At 39.7% G+C, this 17,449-nt stretch overlaps 1 protein-coding gene across 1 annotated transcript; it reads left to right on the top strand.

Moving 5' to 3' along the window:
• The first annotated feature begins 451 nt into the window (after positions 1-451).
• On the top strand, positions 452-15,309 carry LOC135495765 (GPI ethanolamine phosphate transferase 1-like). The gene is made up of 29 exons (XM_064784661.1): positions 452-557; positions 869-1,097; positions 1,403-1,524; positions 1,866-1,964; positions 2,533-2,639; positions 2,983-3,107; positions 3,567-3,701; positions 3,913-4,025; positions 4,534-4,574; positions 4,781-4,840; positions 5,053-5,145; positions 5,569-5,624; positions 6,100-6,178; positions 6,672-6,751; positions 7,102-7,283; positions 7,785-7,857; positions 8,097-8,199; positions 8,454-8,546; positions 8,921-9,012; positions 9,319-9,369; positions 9,516-9,591; positions 9,971-10,079; positions 10,214-10,316; positions 10,884-10,974; positions 11,213-11,299; positions 11,613-11,668; positions 11,921-11,996; positions 12,223-12,339; positions 12,516-15,309. Exons 2-29 carry the CDS (start codon positions 871-873, stop codon positions 12,696-12,698), a joined length of 2,829 nt encoding a protein of 942 aa, XP_064640731.1. The 5' UTR covers positions 452-557; positions 869-870; the 3' UTR covers positions 12,699-15,309.
• The last annotated feature ends 2,140 nt before the right edge of the window (positions 15,310-17,449 follow it).

Raw genomic sequence — 17,449 nt, 5'->3', positions numbered from 1 at the left:
CATTAACATACTGCAATTTCTTTTAAATATATTGAAAGACAAAGAAATACCAGCCCACCAAACTTAGAGGGCCGATGTCCACACTTTCGTCCACACTTTTGTCCACAGTTTACACCTACCCCGCGTAGTGGCGCTGAAAACATTTTTTCGTGTGTCAATTCACGGTTTCCTGTAAATAAATCAACATTTAAGTAATATTGATTGATCTGGTAGGTATTTGTTTGTAAGATCAAGAGTTTCTATGCCTTGACAGTTCTCTGACCTTTTATATTACGCGATAAATCGACGTTGAAGCGGTGCAAAACTTGCAAATCTGGCTGATTGCAATGTAGCAGACAGAAATGTCCGGAAAAATATGTAACATGCAATCTGATTAGCTGGAGAACATTTTCTCAACCAATCAGAAAAGTTGTCTTGTTTGATCGAAGGACCTCGACATTGATCCAATTTCATCTGTTTCACCTTTCACCGAATTTGACAAGAATTGGGCCGTTTAGCAGAATGGGATGTATGCAAATGTGACTTATGACAACGAAGATAATTACTTAATTTTAGCAGTAAGCATTTAATGCTAGTTAATGCAATGGGCCGAATGGCATGTGGATGTGATGAATGTGATGTGTATCGACAAATGCCCTGGGGCTGGGGCTGGGCTGATGCACACCATGCACTGTGACTGTCACTGACACAAAATGTTTGCTTTTCTTTTTAAATTTGTATCGTGCTATCGATTGTCCTAGTGTGAGAAGGAAGAAACACATCAGTTACATCAAGTACAGATACTTGGTTACATGTATAAAGATGATTGTTTTGTGGCAAAGGCATGAGTTTAGAATAAATAAAGTCCTAATATTTTCTTTCTTTTCAGTCATGAAATACGTCATCTTTTTCCTGGCTGGACTCCTCATCCACCTTATCTTTTTCTACTCCATCTTTGACATCTACTTCACGTCCCCGCTTGTCCATGGCATGACACCACAGTATAACCCACTCCCAGCGCCTGCTAAGAGATTGGTGCTATTTGTTGCTGATGGGCTGAGAGCTGACAAAGCATTTGAGTCTGATGAAGACCAGCGTCCAAGAGCTCCATTCCTCAGGTACATAATTCCAATTCCAATTGATATCTGAATATTCAGAGAGGGCCAGCGTGGGCTAGTGGCTCAAAATACAGAACTCCTATTTGTGAATGGTCAGATGCCTGCAACACAAACTGACACAAACACATCGCTTGTGCCCTTAGAAAAGTCACTTGCACTACCGGTAATGTCTTTAGTTGCGATGCCTTTTCAATGAAATGAAGAGAGAATTTACAGATTGGTTTCAACCGAAAAAGTTCCGCCTGGGCTTAAATTTCTTAATCTTGTCTTAAGTCTAAATCTGTTCTCTTTTGCTTTTGTTTCAGGAATATTATAAAGTATGAAGGTGCTTGGGGTGTCTCACACACCCACGTCCCCACCGAATCCAGGCCAGGTCATGTGGCTCTTATAGCTGGCTTCTATGAAGATGTCAGTGCTGTTGCTAGAGGTATGGAACAGTTAGACAAAAAATATCTCAATTTGGGTGAGGTTAGAATGTCAGAACAAGTATGATTCACCATGATTAACTCCAACCCAGGTCTACCATCAAAAAGCATCAACCAGGAGCTTTCCAACCTTTCAATATTGGTTACAAATGAACTTGTAGTTTCACTTCTTAGCCATGACCATGGACACAGGACAGGTCCTTGCTCAAAACACCTCGTCATCCAAGGAAGAGCACTGAGGTTTTGTTCAGTGTTCTCATTGGGTCTTGGATTTGGAAGAGAGATCGGAATGAATTTGAACCTGTGCTTCATTGCAATAAAGTACTGAAATTATTCATTTCAGGTTGGAAAGAGAATCCAGTGCCGTTTGATTCTGTCTTCAATGAGAGCAGATACACCTGGTCCTGGGGTAGCCCGGATATTCTGCCAATGTTTGCTAAAGGTAAAACTGACATTTATAAAGCTTTGACCGGCAACTCTTAATAATAATTTAATTTAAAAACTCTTCTGACCTTGTCTCCACTGTTGTATTGCATAACCAGAAATTGCTGGGCTGATATTTGCAAAGTTTCATGTCTATGAATATCTTCGCATTGGTGGATTTCTTTAATCATCAAGCCATTAGACTAATACTGTTCATGCACTAGTGATAATAATTTATCTCATATCACAGAAATATACAAAAATAAACCATTTGCAAAAACTGTGTATGTATATTTCACTGCTTTTAGTAGTGCATCATGGCACAATTCAGCCAAAGATGTGAGTCCAAATTCAGTTCTAAAAACATTGTGAGGAACATCAATCATTTGATGAAACAGAAAGCAGATCTCATCATTCAGCTAGGACGAGTCTAAAAAGCCATTCTCTAGATTTGGAGTGTGGAGGTCAGTGGCCAGGAAGTCCAAAGTTTAACCCCATGAGATCTATTGTTCTGCTGTGCAATTGTTAGAAACCTACTGTGTTCATGATAATGTATATTTTATATGTGCTTTACCGATTAACTGCAGGTGCTACCGGGGACCATGTCTATATGGACATGTACGATGCAGACGTTGAAGACTTTGCTGGGGCTGACTTGAGTAAGCTGGACACTTGGGTCTTTGATAAAGTCAAGGTAAACTTGCTGAGCTGTCCGCATGGTGGATAAAATCAATGTATGAAATTTTAAATCAGACCCTGAAGTCTCTTAGGTTGTTGTTTTCAAGACAATCATGTATAAGTGGAGGTGACTTAGTCAGAAGTCTGAATCCGAGGCATTGATTTTCCACCTAAATTACATTAGGAAGTCATTTGACAATGTCTGTGGAGCTAATAATGTCCTCTAACACTCAGTTGTCAACTCTACTCGAGTGTCCCCTTGGATGGCATGAGAGGCTGAGATTGAGGGCAATCGCCAAATTATTTGTACATGTTACATACACTCATCACTACAAAATTCATCCTGCATCCTTTTCCAGGATTTCTTCCAAGATGCTAGGTTCAACAAATCGCTATCGAAGAAGCTCAATGATGATAAGGTGGTCTTCTTCCTCCATCTGCTTGGAATAGACACCAATGGTCATGCAAACAGACCAAACTCAGAGTGAGTTTCATCATCTTATTTTGCTTGGCCAGCCCTTTTAATACCGAATAGGTAAAATAAATCAAATAGCCAAAGTACTGAATTATACTCAAGTACTGTTATAAATTTATTGCATTCCCATTATCAACCAAACCTGACTTCTTCCCTCAGTTAATAGAATGGTCTGACTCTTCTAGTTAGTGCTGTAGAAGAATCAGTTCATATAAGTGGGGAAAGTCATCCTTAATTGTCATCTGTGTGGTTTATTGTGAATGATCCCAAGGGGGCTTTTCAGTGGACTACAGGGACTAGGCCACTATGCATTTATCAACCAGTCGAGCAGCACTGGTGAAAAAAAGACTAAGTCCCAGCTGGGGGCATTGAACAAAACTGATTGTCGATAGGCAGTCAAGCCGCTGACCACTCAACCACAGTGTCCAGAACATTTTGTAATTGTTATCATTGCTTTCTTTGTTTCAGGGAGTATTTACATAACATCAAGGTTGTGGATGATGGTATCTCAGAAATCGTCGCTCACATTGAAGACTATTTCAAGCATGACAAACAGACCGCTTATGTGTTCACTGCGGACCATGGCATGACGAATTGGGGTAGGTGGATGTCAGTGTTTGTGCTCTTTGTCGATTTTCCTAGTAAAAAGCAAACAATTAGTTGCATACCGTGAATTTCAGCAACATGATGGGGCATCTGTTGAACCTTGATGCTAAAGATATTAGAGGTGTCAAACCACAAAGTTTGATAAAGACTTTATGGACTGTCGAAATTGTACCCGTGTTTAAGTGTAAGTTTTTCCCTTTCCAGGTAGCCATGGTGCAGGGCACCCCCATGAGACGCTGACCCCCTTCATTGCCTGGGGAGCGGGGGTGCGCAAACCATCACAGCCGAACAATCACTACTTTAAAGATGAATTTTCTCTAGGTTGGTTGGGTTCTTTTCAATAATGATAAACAAAAGTGTTTTCGCTTGTTTGGTTTGACTTTCCAGACAAAAAAGAGCCCTGTTCCCCTTATCCGAAGTACTTCTTGAAAAGTTCTTTCTTATCTCCTAAATGTTGGGTATGTATCAGTATCAGTGTTTTTAGTTTGAAGTCCTGAGCCTTGTCTGATGATATAGGTCCATAGCTATATATTGCCGAAACATTATGTTCTCTTTGTTGAACACTGTTTCGACCTTATCCTTGCAAAATTTTGATTCCATTGTGAGGTTCCCTCATTTGTCCTGGCAAAGCTTTTATAGACATGGAAAATGGTGCTGGTTAATTAATTTTGTAGACTCCGTCTATCTGCAAAATTGAAAAGCACTTTGTTTTTGTAGGAATTACTGGCCGGCATGTTTTTGTCATCAAAATTCATGAAAATAACACGCTGTCAAAATGTCCTGCTTCACAGTATTTGTTGAACTGCACTTCATCATTTCGTTTTTTCAGCTTGGAAACTGGGGCCAATCGGTAGAACTGATATGAATCAGGTAAGGTTATGCAAACTACTTAGTTTGAATGTTGGTTCTAGTCTTTCTATTGTTTGTGTCCCAACTTGACCTACAGACTCGTGTATTATGGGCACAAACAGGTTTAGATAGAAGGAGTACATGTGCAGTTGCTGAAGTTTATTATGTTGTGTTGTGAAGCATGTTGCATTTTATTTTGTTGATTTCCCTCCCTTCTCTACCTCCAGGCTGACATAGCTCCTCTGATGTCATGTTTAGCTGGTCTCCCCTTTCCACTCAACTCCGTGGTAAGTCAATATGAACAGACGTTTGTTCAAATGGGCCTGAGCATTAAGTTACTGTACTATATCATTGACTATTTGATTCTTCAATTGTATACCTCTTGCTGAGTGGGAAGCACTTACTGACATAATGACTTCATCTCAGGACTTGTATGCATGTATGCATTGCTTGTATGAATTGAGGACTCACCATTGCAATTATTGATTCATTTTTGCAGGGAATCTTGCCTACTGATGTCCTTGGAACTACAGATCAGCACAAAGCAGAGAGCATCTGGGCAAATACCAGACAAATCCTGGCAAATTTCAATGTGAGTAGTGACAAATTCCTAAACTTATCTCAGGTTCAAAGATATTTCTGAACACTGACTAAGTTGACATCAGGGGATTGGATGATGCAAAAATAAGAAACGTGATGTGCTGTTGAATTAATTAGTTTCATTGGGTCACTTGTATTGTCCCTTACTAGCAGTTTTTATTGCTGCAACCATTGACAATTATCGCTACGATGAATGATATAAATATCACATGTCTGCCCATTAAAGTGGTAATCACTGGATTTGACATTGCAGGTGCAACAGTCACCAATTCTTCTTGCAGGCACCTTAGCTGACAACTACACACTCCATTTTTTGTCGCATCTGAACATTACTGCAGTTGGAATCAACAGCAATTACTCATTGGTGGTTTTCCTGAGATGCTGTTAGTCACACTCTGTTGTATTGTATATTTAGGTGAAGATGGACCAGAGGAAGTCTACCACTCTTTCATTCATGTTCAAACCTTTCCCGTAAGTTATCACATTGCAAATAAGTCAGTTGCTTCTTCATATCATAATATGCATCAAATTTTTGACACGTGAGAAGGCCTTTGTAAATACTCGACCAGGGTTAGGTGTATAGATTGGTACCAGTCAGAAATGCTCAGCTTGTTGTGCTGATTAAGCAGCCTATCTGAGTTCTACTGAAAGGTTTCAGGATTGCCTGGGGTTAATACAAGCAATACAATGCCCTCAATACCACACCTCAGTCAGTATCAAAGCAAACAAACATCACTATTACAGGCCATATTGTCTGCATGGTCATCAGGTTATATCTCACTTACTGGTCTGCACCAGACTTCTAAACAGGAAATGAGAAGGTTCATTTCACCGCCCGAGAAAACGTAAAAAGTAGGCTGAAATGTTGGTCATGCGAAATCCCTTTATAGGGTAAAGTCGATGATAACCTATAGCATAGTTGATATGAGACTATATCATTTTCCAGAGACCTCCAAGAATCTCATCAGATTGACATCATACGGAGAATCCGCTTTTTTCTCAGAAATAAAAGATATGAGGAAGTGGTAGGTCTGCTTGTTTTACAAAGCTTCGCCGGTTTATGCTGGAGTTACGATTCTAAGGCTGGGTTTCCGTTGACTGTTCTTTTGTGGACTTGTGGTGTTGTGACCTTCTGACTGTTCAATCTTTAGATTTCCAGTCAAAACGGCACATCACATGCAGATGTACTGTAATGTGCCATGCACGAGAGGAAATAAAAATGTCCACACGATGCAACCTATCAGAAAGCCCAGTCATCCCAACAAAGCTTCATTGTCTGAGTGACACATCACCAGGTCCTGAGGGAATAAAGAACTTTGTAAAACTGTAAATGTGAATAGTCTATCATGGATACCCAGCTTTATACTGCCAGGTTCTGTAGACGTACGTACTTTCATATCATGATTTTGGCATTAACAAGTTTCAAACATTTGTCTCTCTGTTTTGTATGAGGTCCACATATTTGAATTATGAATATTTGATATAGGTTAGTAGTGATAACCTTTTTATAAACTTCAGCTTTATTCCTGTCAAGACGCTATTGAGCTTGCTTTGAAAGGTCTTCATTACTACCAGACGTATGATCGATTCTTCCTAGGGTAAGTTTGCATTGTTAGAGACTTTCATTTTTGCCGGGTCTTAAAGGCACATTAGAAAAGACTTCACTGTGCAGTATTAGGTCCCGCACCAAGTCATTTAGATATGAACCCAATTCACATCTCACAAGATGCTCTGTTTGCTTGCATCGCGTCATTAACATCATCAGCTGGTGGCATTGTGGTTTCGATGTTCACACAGGCCTTGAAAATGTACACACCTCGCTGTGCGTCATCAAAAGTTTGCAACCCCATACTCCAATCTTCAGGAATTTTCAAATTCATCAAAAACTGCCCTATAATACAAGTTATCTGAACATTTGTTCTTTTTACAACTTTCCGTATTTTTCCAGGACAAGTGTGACACTAGGTTTTGTCGGCTGGATGGCTTATGTGATCGCTGTACTTATCCATGACCACACCAACATAGCGAAGGAGCGCCTCAAGTTCATCCAGTACGACAGCAAACTCTACATCCTTGCGATCGATGTCTTTTCAGCCATCATCGCTGCCGTCGTCATCTTATTATTATTCAGTAGGTATAATTATCATAATATGTATAAGTATATTTTTGGTGCCATCAGCCTTTTATAAGGTGCAGGTCTGCGATACTGATGCTGAGGAGAAGGGGTTTCGGCCTTGTGACCCTTACACATTAAATATTCTGCATAATGTCCAGCATTGAGTATGATATATTTTTGAGAAGCCCCCTCAACTTATTGGTTGATAAATACCACATACAGAGTATCACCATTTTGGTCACACTTGTCAGAAAGTAACTCACAAAACACAGAGGATATCAGTAAGAATATGTGGCAGTCAGTTGTTGAGACCATCAGTTCGTATCACATCTCGAAAAAGTTTGCGGCAGCTTTTAGCAGACAAACTCACCACATATCAAGGTTCGGTGATGTCTGGTTCCATGGACAGTGCTCATTGTGCATTGTACTCATAAAGTTGTCAAAGTGTTCAGTATTGTGTCAGTGTTGGTCTCTGATCTGGTTCGATTCTATCTTGTCAAATGCTCTCTTTCCAGTTCAGTCTCTTCCATTTACACATTACATATACTGCCTCCTGCCAGTGTTGCTGTGGAACTTAGTACTTAAAAGGTGAGAATATGAAATCACCCATCTGATTATATAGCCTGATAAATGAGTTGCGGAAATCAGTTCTGGTGGCAGTTTCAAAGAAGAAAACATCTTCTCTCCAATTAAAAATAGAAATAAACAAAACTCATGTCTAATCACATGCAATATTTGTTCCTCTCTGCCTGTCTCTATCATATGAATTTGATAGGTGCCCAGTCTAAAATTTCACATCCTGAGAAATAATGAGGACTCTTTTTCAGGTTCAATGACATCGGTGACCTGTTCGGATACATAGATGAGCACAGGAAGTTTCGTAGTTCATTCTTCCTACTTGTATTGTGGATCATAGGACTGGAAATTGTTGTAAGTAGCATACATTATTGCAATATGCAGAAAATCTCCAGCACTTTTGATGATACAGTGCCTTACCCTTAACTCTGCCAGTGGATAATTTTAATTACCAAATATCAACCACTGGCTGGGGCTGATGATAGCTTTGTCATTTTGGAGTCCGACTTATATACAAGGTACTATTTATTGTGACATGTTATTGTGTTGTGTCTTACAAGAAAACCATTGATGCGGTATTTAATTGTTTTTAATTGTCATTCTGACAGGTATTGACATTTTTCTACCGTGAGGTGTTGTCGGTTGGACTGGTGCTGATGTCAATCTGGCCATTTTGTACTGATATCAAGGGAAAAGACATGGTAGGTGGCAATCGTGTAAACTCACCAAGAAATTGGACAGGTTGAACGGGAAACTTCTAGGTCACATTTTCCTCCTAACACAATCTTCAAGTCCAACCTAATGGTCGGGTACATTTAAACTACTTATGCCCATCTTTTAACTAGCTTTCTTCTCTAAGTATTAATCCAAAAGATCTTAAGGTAACTGAAAGACCATGTTCATCTCTTTCAAGAATGCCCTTAGGCTGACCTTGAAAGGTTCAGCAAGGGTTTTCAGGTGTTTAACAAGGCTTAGGCATGAAATCTTCTTGAATAAGAGTCATTGAAAGATGAACCTCTGATGACTGATAAATCCTTGTATCTACATTTCATTTTAACCTATTTATCTCTTTCAGGTGACCGCCCTGGGTTGGTCCATTTCTTGTCTGACGTTGGCTATCTTCCCCATCCTGCCTGTTGTTGGAAGGGAAGCCAATTACAATCTTGTGTAAGTAAACACTTAAGGAACTATTGAATCTTTGAAAATTCATATGTTGAAAAGTTCTGAAAAACATCTCTGTGTTTGGCTAATGGGAGGGGGGGTCATTATGATAATACTATAGTTAATTTTCCATCATCAAATTTTGGCAAAATCAGTGGCAGGTTACTTTACCACAGGGGCTATGTCAACTTGAAACTATTAAGAATACACTGGGTTCAGCTAGATTAACTGTCTGAAGGAGTGAAGACTTAAAAGATAATCAACTTGGCTAAAAATACATTTCTTGGCTCATTCACTCATTGTTTCTTTCAGATCAATGGCAAGTTTTCTGTCTTTCGGTGTGGCTATTATATGTGCCAGAAGGTGAGAATCTTCCTTTATCTATTGTTTTAATGTTTGCCGGACCAGGACTCTAGATTCATACCTTCATTCATATCATAGCTTCATGGCTTGTGAATGAGGTTCTTGTCAAAATGCTCTTGAATAGTTACACTATTTTGTACTTGCAGAGCGGAGAGTGGTATAATGTTATCAGTGAGGAAGCGGCACAAAGACTTCTTCGTGTTCTGTCTCACAGTTTGCCAGGTTAGTCTTATTAATGATCAGGGTTCTTACAATGTACGTCACCTGGAATTTCTGAATCATCCTAATCGATCTCGGATAACACTGGAATGTCCAAGATTTCTCAAAGTACATGTAATTCTCAAGAACCGTGTTTCAACAATATAATTTAACTGGATTGTTCCTATGTTTTCATTCTGCAATTTCAGTTGAGCCCATGGCGAGTGAAGTAGAAGACTAGATATCTATTTGCATTATCTTTACATGGACATCTCATTGAAGTCACCGAGTTTTGACATCACAAAAATGGCTGTACTGTACTTACAACATCATCCTTAATTGTGCATTTTTGTCATTGTCTTATTGAAAGAGTGCATTTCCAATTTGACTGCATATTTTTCAGATTGGTATGATATTACTTGCCAACTACCTTGTGCAGGACACTGCCAACAGTATTGCTGCAAAAAATGGTCTGCCAAGACTGAATCAGATCTTAAGCTGGCTTATTCTAGGTAGGTAGGAAAAATGCAGCTGCTGTTTTATGCTTTGCCAATTGAACCAATAACCTGTCATCAGGCATTTCACTAACCAGTTTTAGATTTTTAGATCACACTCATTATTATAAAAGCAAAAACTTTCATTTCAGTTTCATCATTTGTGATACCAATGTTGAGTCGAACACTCATCTCCACAAGATTGTTTAGTATAGCACTAGCATTGCTACCTGTCTACTTCCTAATGAGCATAGCGTATCCTTTTGAAATGATTAAAAGAAGTGTTTGCTGGTTGGTACTGCAGCAAGTTGAGAATTTGTACAGGCCGCCAGGTGACACTGCTGGTCTGCCACGTAATGGGAGAGAGGAGAACCCGGGTTTGTGTCTTTGGATGAACTGGCATGGGCTTTGAGGAAGTCAAATGAAAATTCTGACAGTCCTTTTCATGAGACTAAAAACCAAGATTCTCTGCACCTAAAAGAGTCTGTGACCTGGCAAGCTTAAGATCCCTAAGATTTTGTTGTCTCTCCACACCAGGCCTCCCCATGCAGTGCTGCTTTCCCAGATGGTCCCTCCCGTTGCAAATAAGTGTTGATATCCTCATCCTGAATTATCCTCATCATCACACGTAGTCAGGTCAGGCCAGGCCACATACAGGTTGCCTGCAGGTTAAACTTGTACCTCTGGTTGCCTCTGAAGTAATTCACCTAGCCTACTTAGCCCTTGTAGGCAACCAGTCTAGGATGAGGAAAACTCTGATATAAAACCTGGGCAATAATTGCCTGTTTAGTCACTATCATACTTTCCTTAACCAGGCTCTAGTCATGAGGGCATGTTCTGTCTATGTTTGTGTTGTTTGTTATATTTTTGGGTCCAGATAGAAAATAAACAAGATAAAGACTCTTCTAAAGAGGTGAGTAGGAAATGTTTCATGATAACTTTGAAATGCATCAAATTCGTTTCATATTTCTCTTTCAAATCAAGATTTGGTATGATCACTTGAAAAATCTATGTTGAAGCCTTGCGGTTAGACTTTGAGAATAGTTTAAAGTGGACAATTGGGAATATAAACCATCATGGGGCACTCGATCAGTCTTTGATGGGCGTCAAACAGTTTACGTCCTCGCTCCAATATTCCTTCTCTCCTTCAGATGTGGAATCTTGACTTTATCGAGGCACATTCTGGCAGCACTCAACGAGCCCTCAACTTAGCAGATTTCAGGAGAGCTTACTTTTTTGTATCCTTTTGGTTGGCCGTGTCCACATATTCTGCCGAGGGTGAGCGATTACGATTAAATGAGATTATTTTGAATTTTCAAAGAAACAATGTACCAGGGCTGTGTTGTTCAAAATGAGGTAAGTCACAAACTAGGCATTAACTCTGCTTGTCATATAATCTACTTGACTTAACTGTAGGAGATGTTGTCCAATCTTGTAATGTTTGAATCAGATAGCTTCAGTGACGAAGCCGTTCTTTATTGTCTGGTGCCATGTGCGGAAATATTTACAAATATCTTCACCTTTGACATTTTTATCCTTAACTGTTGTCAGATATTACTGATTCTCTTAGCATTCTATGGGACGGGGAACATTGCAAGTATAAACAGGTATGTGAAACTTTGATTGTTTAGTCCATCCATTGGCTTGTATGCGGCAGTTCTCCACTTGTACCGCGAAGCGATTTTTTCTGTCTGTCAGGTGGTTTTTCAAAAAAAAAGTGTTTTTTTCGCAATATCAATTTTTGCAGATATCAAGTAGTTTAAATATTCTTTATTCAGTCAAAAAACCCAAAAGAATGCCCAAACAGATTTGGCCGTTAACCCTAGTGATATATATCTCTAAATTTATCGTCTTTTCAGCTTTGAACCTGCCTCTGTGTATTGTTTCCTCACTGTATTTAATCCATTTGTGATGGGAGCAATCATGTTTACCAAGGTAAGAGAAAAGAATTCTATAAAATTTGGTCTACTAACGTATTTCTAAATCCAAACCAAGCATCTGGCTCCACAACTATTACCAGGTTGGGTAGTCTCGGATCTGGTTCTGGTTTGTTTCACTGCTGAAGTTCCTGTTAGAATATACTGCAGTGATGGTCCAGCCATGTCTGAATCACCTTATTGCAGATCAGTTTCTGTGACTTATAAATCGTTCTATCTTTCAGATATTAATTCCGTTCATCCTGGTGACGTGTACATTCCAAGCTATTCATATCATCCTCCAAGTTCCCATCAAAAGCCTCTATCTGGTTGTACTAATCATGTCGGACTTTATGGCACTGGTAAGTATAGTTTGCTCAAGATTGTCTGCAGGTGGGCCAAAGTTGAAGGGGATTTAGATACTAGTACCTTTTTTACCTGGATATTGCCCAGTAGAGTCCTCGAAAAATGAGTGCATCACAAGAAAAATAGCCAAAGACAGCACTCACTGGTGACACAATTTCTGTATATATTTTAGCACTTCTTCTTCCTTGTGCGAGACTACGGAAGCTGGCTCGAGATCGGCACGTCAATCAGCCATTACACGGTGATGATGGGTATGATTGTGTTCCTGATGGTCCTGATGCTGCTAGCCCGCCCCCTAACCACCGTCTCACTTAGACGGGTGACCAATGGCAACAGGAAATTCCACTGCAGTTAGAAACAGAATTCTGCTGTTGTAAGGCCATGTATAAAAAAAGTTGGTTGTTATTCCCCACCTGACCCAACAATACTGCTCAGACCAAGGACCATGGTGTCAGTGTGGCACCTCTGTGGATTATTAAATGAAGGGGGTGATCCTTCAGAGAAAAAAAATCCCCATTGACCCAAGCTTTTGGAGGAAAAAATATGATTACCAACTTATTTATATATGGCCTCCGAGATCATCTCCACAATCACATATTGTAAGTGCCAGAAGACGTTGGAATGGTGTACTGGTTTATACATTTAGGTGGCCTGTTTCATAATATTCAAGGCTTTGTTAGACAATCATCTTAAGGATTGTTCTTCATCTGGGAAGAAAACATTCGAGTAGTTAGATACATTCTACATTTGAATGTCAGTGGTGCTGAACATGTTTAGTAAGAACATTTTGAAAGTGTCATTGTTAAATGGGGGAAAATCGTTTAGAGGATTGTTTGTATATCATTACTTAACTATGGATGACTTGTCCTGTATTTATTTTTACTGTACGTAAAAGTAGCCACCACAAAGAATTATAAATTCAGGTTTGCTTATATATTTTTGGTTAAAGTGAATAACTGATCGAGCTCAACAACCTTGTTGGACATAAGCCTGTAAATGCATCCAAGTTAAAGCTCAGATGCTCAAATAAAATACTTTCAGTTCAGCAAGTGATATCATTTCCAAATATGAATTTGATTTGTGAATTAATTCGTCTCATTTTCCTACACACCATTATGATATTTCTTGTGGTGTTTATATTTTCTAAGAGTATCTAGATAAGTCGATGTGGGGGCTCTTTGTTAATTGGATTTTGATATTCTAAAATATAATGTATCCTTTTTTATGACATAATTATGGTCGAGTTGGCAGTTTCATATTGATCATTAAAGAAACTATATTGAGCTATATTTCAACTTCCTGGTACCAGGTTTTCGCTGTACCTGACAGTTGCAGCTTGGAGCCCCACCTTCCTCTGATCTGGATACAGACAGTTGCATTATTTTTGTGCCATCCATTTGCCTGTGATACTCTGTTTTAGAGGAAACTACCTGATATCACAGATGTGTCCTTCTGATATCATCATTAATACATTTATTTATGACATCATATAATCTGTATTCATGTAATAATTTGATGATTTGTATATTGCTGAATTTAAGTTATACATGAAGCTAGAGAATTGGAATTGGTTGAATTTGGTAATGTTTTAGATGAACAGATAAAAGTATGGTAGAGAAATGAGTCCTACTAGGCCCAAAATTCCTTGTCAAGTTCGAACAGCTTAGGGTTGAAGCTGAAGTTGAGAAATACTGTATGATCTGTTGTCTTCTGATAAAGACTTTCAGAACGGTTTGCCACAAGGCATGGACTCAAGCTGTGAATTAGAAATGCTGCGAAGTGAACTCGTACACTGGCTACTTCAAAACCAAATTATTATCAACCATCTTGCTCTGTGCCGAAATGACTCCATGCAGTCTGCTGATGTAAAAACGTTCCTGCCCGTTTAGTCTTAGTAGAGGCTTGTGTAGCTATGTACTCCTCACCATGTTTAGGCTTTCATATACCCTATTTTGAATTCTAATAATTTGCTTATCTGGATTGATGTTATTCAAGATGTCTTCAAGAGCACAGTGGGAGAAAAGGTGTGAATGATTAAAAATTCTTGTGTTGTCAATGATTGTTTGGTGATACGTTACTGCACCTATATTTAATCAAAGGGTACAAGGAACGCCTCCTACGGCAAGCCTCCTTATAGGGGATACTGTGACTGATGATACATATCTGTTCCATTTCATTGATCCCATCAGATTGTTCTCATCTGTGGTTGCATCTCCTGTTATTGTGTGGGAATATGGGTGGTGGCTGTGCTTGAGCTGTTTTGACAGCTGAAACAAGACGCCATTTCTATCGAATTCCCTTTGTTTGATCATACAGATCATCTTCCATGAAGGCGAAAAGGCATGAGAATCTATCAATTCTTCAACAATGTCAAAATAGATTTGGCGACGGTGGCGCTATCTCGTGGCAGACTGAAGAACTGAAATCTTCGCCCAAAACTTTCAGTTCCACTTTCTACCGCTAGACAGCAGCACTGTCAGAAATTGAGCATGTCGGGCCTTTTGTAGAAATAGACTAGCAAATGTAACAGGACTCATTAAGTTGGTGTTTTTATAATGGGGCCTTTAGCTACACTTGCATGTACAGGAGTTATGGGACACCAGATTAATCAGGTCCTTATGCAAACCAATTGGGCCCAACTTCAAATTAGTTAAATTTTAAGACACATATATTATATGAACAATGCGTGAACAACTCCGAGTGTTCTCAAGGCAGCTTCTTTTGAAGTGCTTTTTAATAGATTTTCCATAGCGCTGACAGTCAACGCCTTTTCTACCTATTCATTTATTTCGGCCCAACTACAGAAGTAGCTCTGTACATTATGTACACTCTGTCCCTCTGTACATTATGTACACATTCCTATCATTTAGCACAGTGTCCCGGCTATTCTGCAGTTGCTCCTTTATTTCCTCTGTAGTTTTATGCCGTACAATAAAGTACAAAAACAAAATGACCCTTGAAAAATCTTACAATTTTTATTCCAATTCTAGATTTACAACAATGCACAACTTTTTAAATCACCCACAGCAACATGTTGTGCGAGACGGGACGAAAGTTGTGAACGATGACACAGGGCTTTTGCTCCTGCTACACAAGCCACGTTTTGGGAGGGGCCGGGGACAATTCCTGCTTCTACAGTGGCAACTTGTTGTGGAAGACAAGGGACTATACCACCTGTTGTGAACGAGTGGAGTTTATTCCTCCAGCTCGGGCAGAAATTTTGCAGAAAAAAAATGTTCCCATGGTCAGAGCCAAACGGGATGAGAGGGTTAATAGAAACCTTGTTCCTAGGAAAGAGCTGAAAAAATTCTCCTACATTCCACCTGTAATTATCATTTTTTGACCCTGGGGGCATGGTTGTATGTTAACCCTTCCAGCCCATGGGAATTTTTTTTTCCAGAATTTTCTTTGTTTGGGAGAGTATTTATTTTTTGTAGCAATATTAACCCCATCTAGGCTGGTTGCCTCTACTATACTTTCAGCCACAAGCTGTGTCATGAAAGAAAAGGGACTATACCACCAGTTGTGAACAAGTGGAGTTGATACCTCCAGCTCGGGCAGAAATTTTGCGAGAAAAAAAATATTCCCATGGTCAGAGTCGAACAGGATGAGAGGGTTTATACGAACCTTGTTCCTAAGAAAGAACTAAACAATTTCTTATACATTCCACCTGTTAATTTCATTTGTTGAGCCCGAGTACAAGTTTGTTTGTGAACCCTTTTTTTAACCTTAATGAGCAAATAATTTATAAAATAACAAACAGGATTTATCTTGCAACTGTACTGCTCCAAAGAAAGAGTCAAGTCTGCACATAACTACTGGTATGCAGATATATCAGTGAGGCAGACAAAACCTGAACACTGCCACTGCTTCACAAGTGTAGCACTGATATTGCTTCAAAGCAAAACTCAAGTCTGCATATAATTACTGGTATGCAGATTTGCCCGCGAGGCAGAAAAGACCTGAAGACAGCCACTGCTTTAGGAGTGTAGCAACGATATTGCTTCAAAGCAAAAATGATGTTTGCACATAATTTACTGGTATGCAGATGTGCCTGTTCGACAAAAAGACCCTGAACACTACCAAGCAACATTAATTTACAATTGACATGAAAGAGTATACAGTTTGAGGGAAAGCCACATAACTATTAGATAATTGCCCTCTGTACTGGTGATAATCAGACTGGCCTGAAATTCTCATTATTGACCACTCCTCAGTGGAAATGAATCCAACAAAAAATGGGGTCATTGTATACAGTGGTACTGTATTACCCCGATGAGAAGCACTTTACTGATGTCCCCCACTCTCAACTAAGATATTTGTGCGTGTACCGGTTTGACTACGGGCTGAAGTTGACGATGTACTCCTGACGGAGCCATTGGGTGCTTCGCCCGCTCATTGACCGAGGCATGGTGACCTGGAGACAGTGACCGGATTAGCACTAGCTGGTCGAGGGACACTTCACAGGGCGTCAATTCGCAACTTCTCATCATTTTTAAGGCACGACCCATTCACGTGGACAAAGTCTTACCCGTCAACCTACTCCTTACGTAGCGTGGGGTACCAACCCACCGCATATTCAGGAGTGTGCAATGGTTTCGGAATATCCTACACCCAATTGTGCTGCCCATTCGCAATAGGTTTATACCACCGTCATGCGCCCCTGACATTGCCATCTCTCAGACAGTAACAGGAAATGGTGCAATCTGGCTGCAAATTTTTCCCAGAGGGGCGGGATAATGATTATTTCAGACCATTCAGAGTGTCACAAGTTCAGAGCGAAATCACCTGACAGTTATATGGAGTTGCACCAAAATGCAGTCTCTTCATTTCATTTGTAAATAGGCGTCGATTATTTTTGTTACATTCAATGGACCCAGTCCTACAATCTCAGGAAGAGCCAAGTCTGCACATAATTACTGGTATGCAGATTTGCCCGCGAGGCAGAAAAGACCTGAACATTACCACCGCTTTAGGAGTGTAGCAACAATATTGCTTCAAAGCAAGAAATGAATCTGCACATATTTACTGGTATGCAGATATGCCGGCAAGGCATCAAAACCTTCGTAAGCCCTTAATGAGCAACTAATTTATAAAATTACAAAC

The sequence above is a fragment of the Lineus longissimus genome, chromosome 11, assembly GCF_910592395.1.
Source record: "Lineus longissimus chromosome 11, tnLinLong1.2, whole genome shotgun sequence".
NCBI classification, from domain to species: domain Eukaryota; kingdom Metazoa; phylum Nemertea; class Pilidiophora; order Heteronemertea; family Lineidae; genus Lineus; species Lineus longissimus.
The sequence above is the reverse complement of the archived record's forward strand: the minus strand, read 5'-3'. Positions and strand labels throughout refer to the sequence as shown.

What these genes read in the sequence shown, in the direction of transcription:
- LOC135495765 (XM_064784661.1), top strand. Translation starts at nt 871, where the DNA reads ATGAAATACGTCATCTTTTTCCTGGCTGGACTCCTCATCCACCTTATC. An exon ending in TGGAACTTAGTACTTAAAAG is followed by an intron (nt 7,858 to 8,096) that starts GTGAGAATATGA and finishes ACTCTTTTTCAG; the next exon opens with GTTCAATGACATCGGTGACC. An exon ending in TACTTCCTAATGAGCATAGC is followed by an intron (nt 10,317 to 10,883) that starts GTATCCTTTTGA and finishes ACCAGGCTCTAG; the next exon opens with TCATGAGGGCATGTTCTGTC.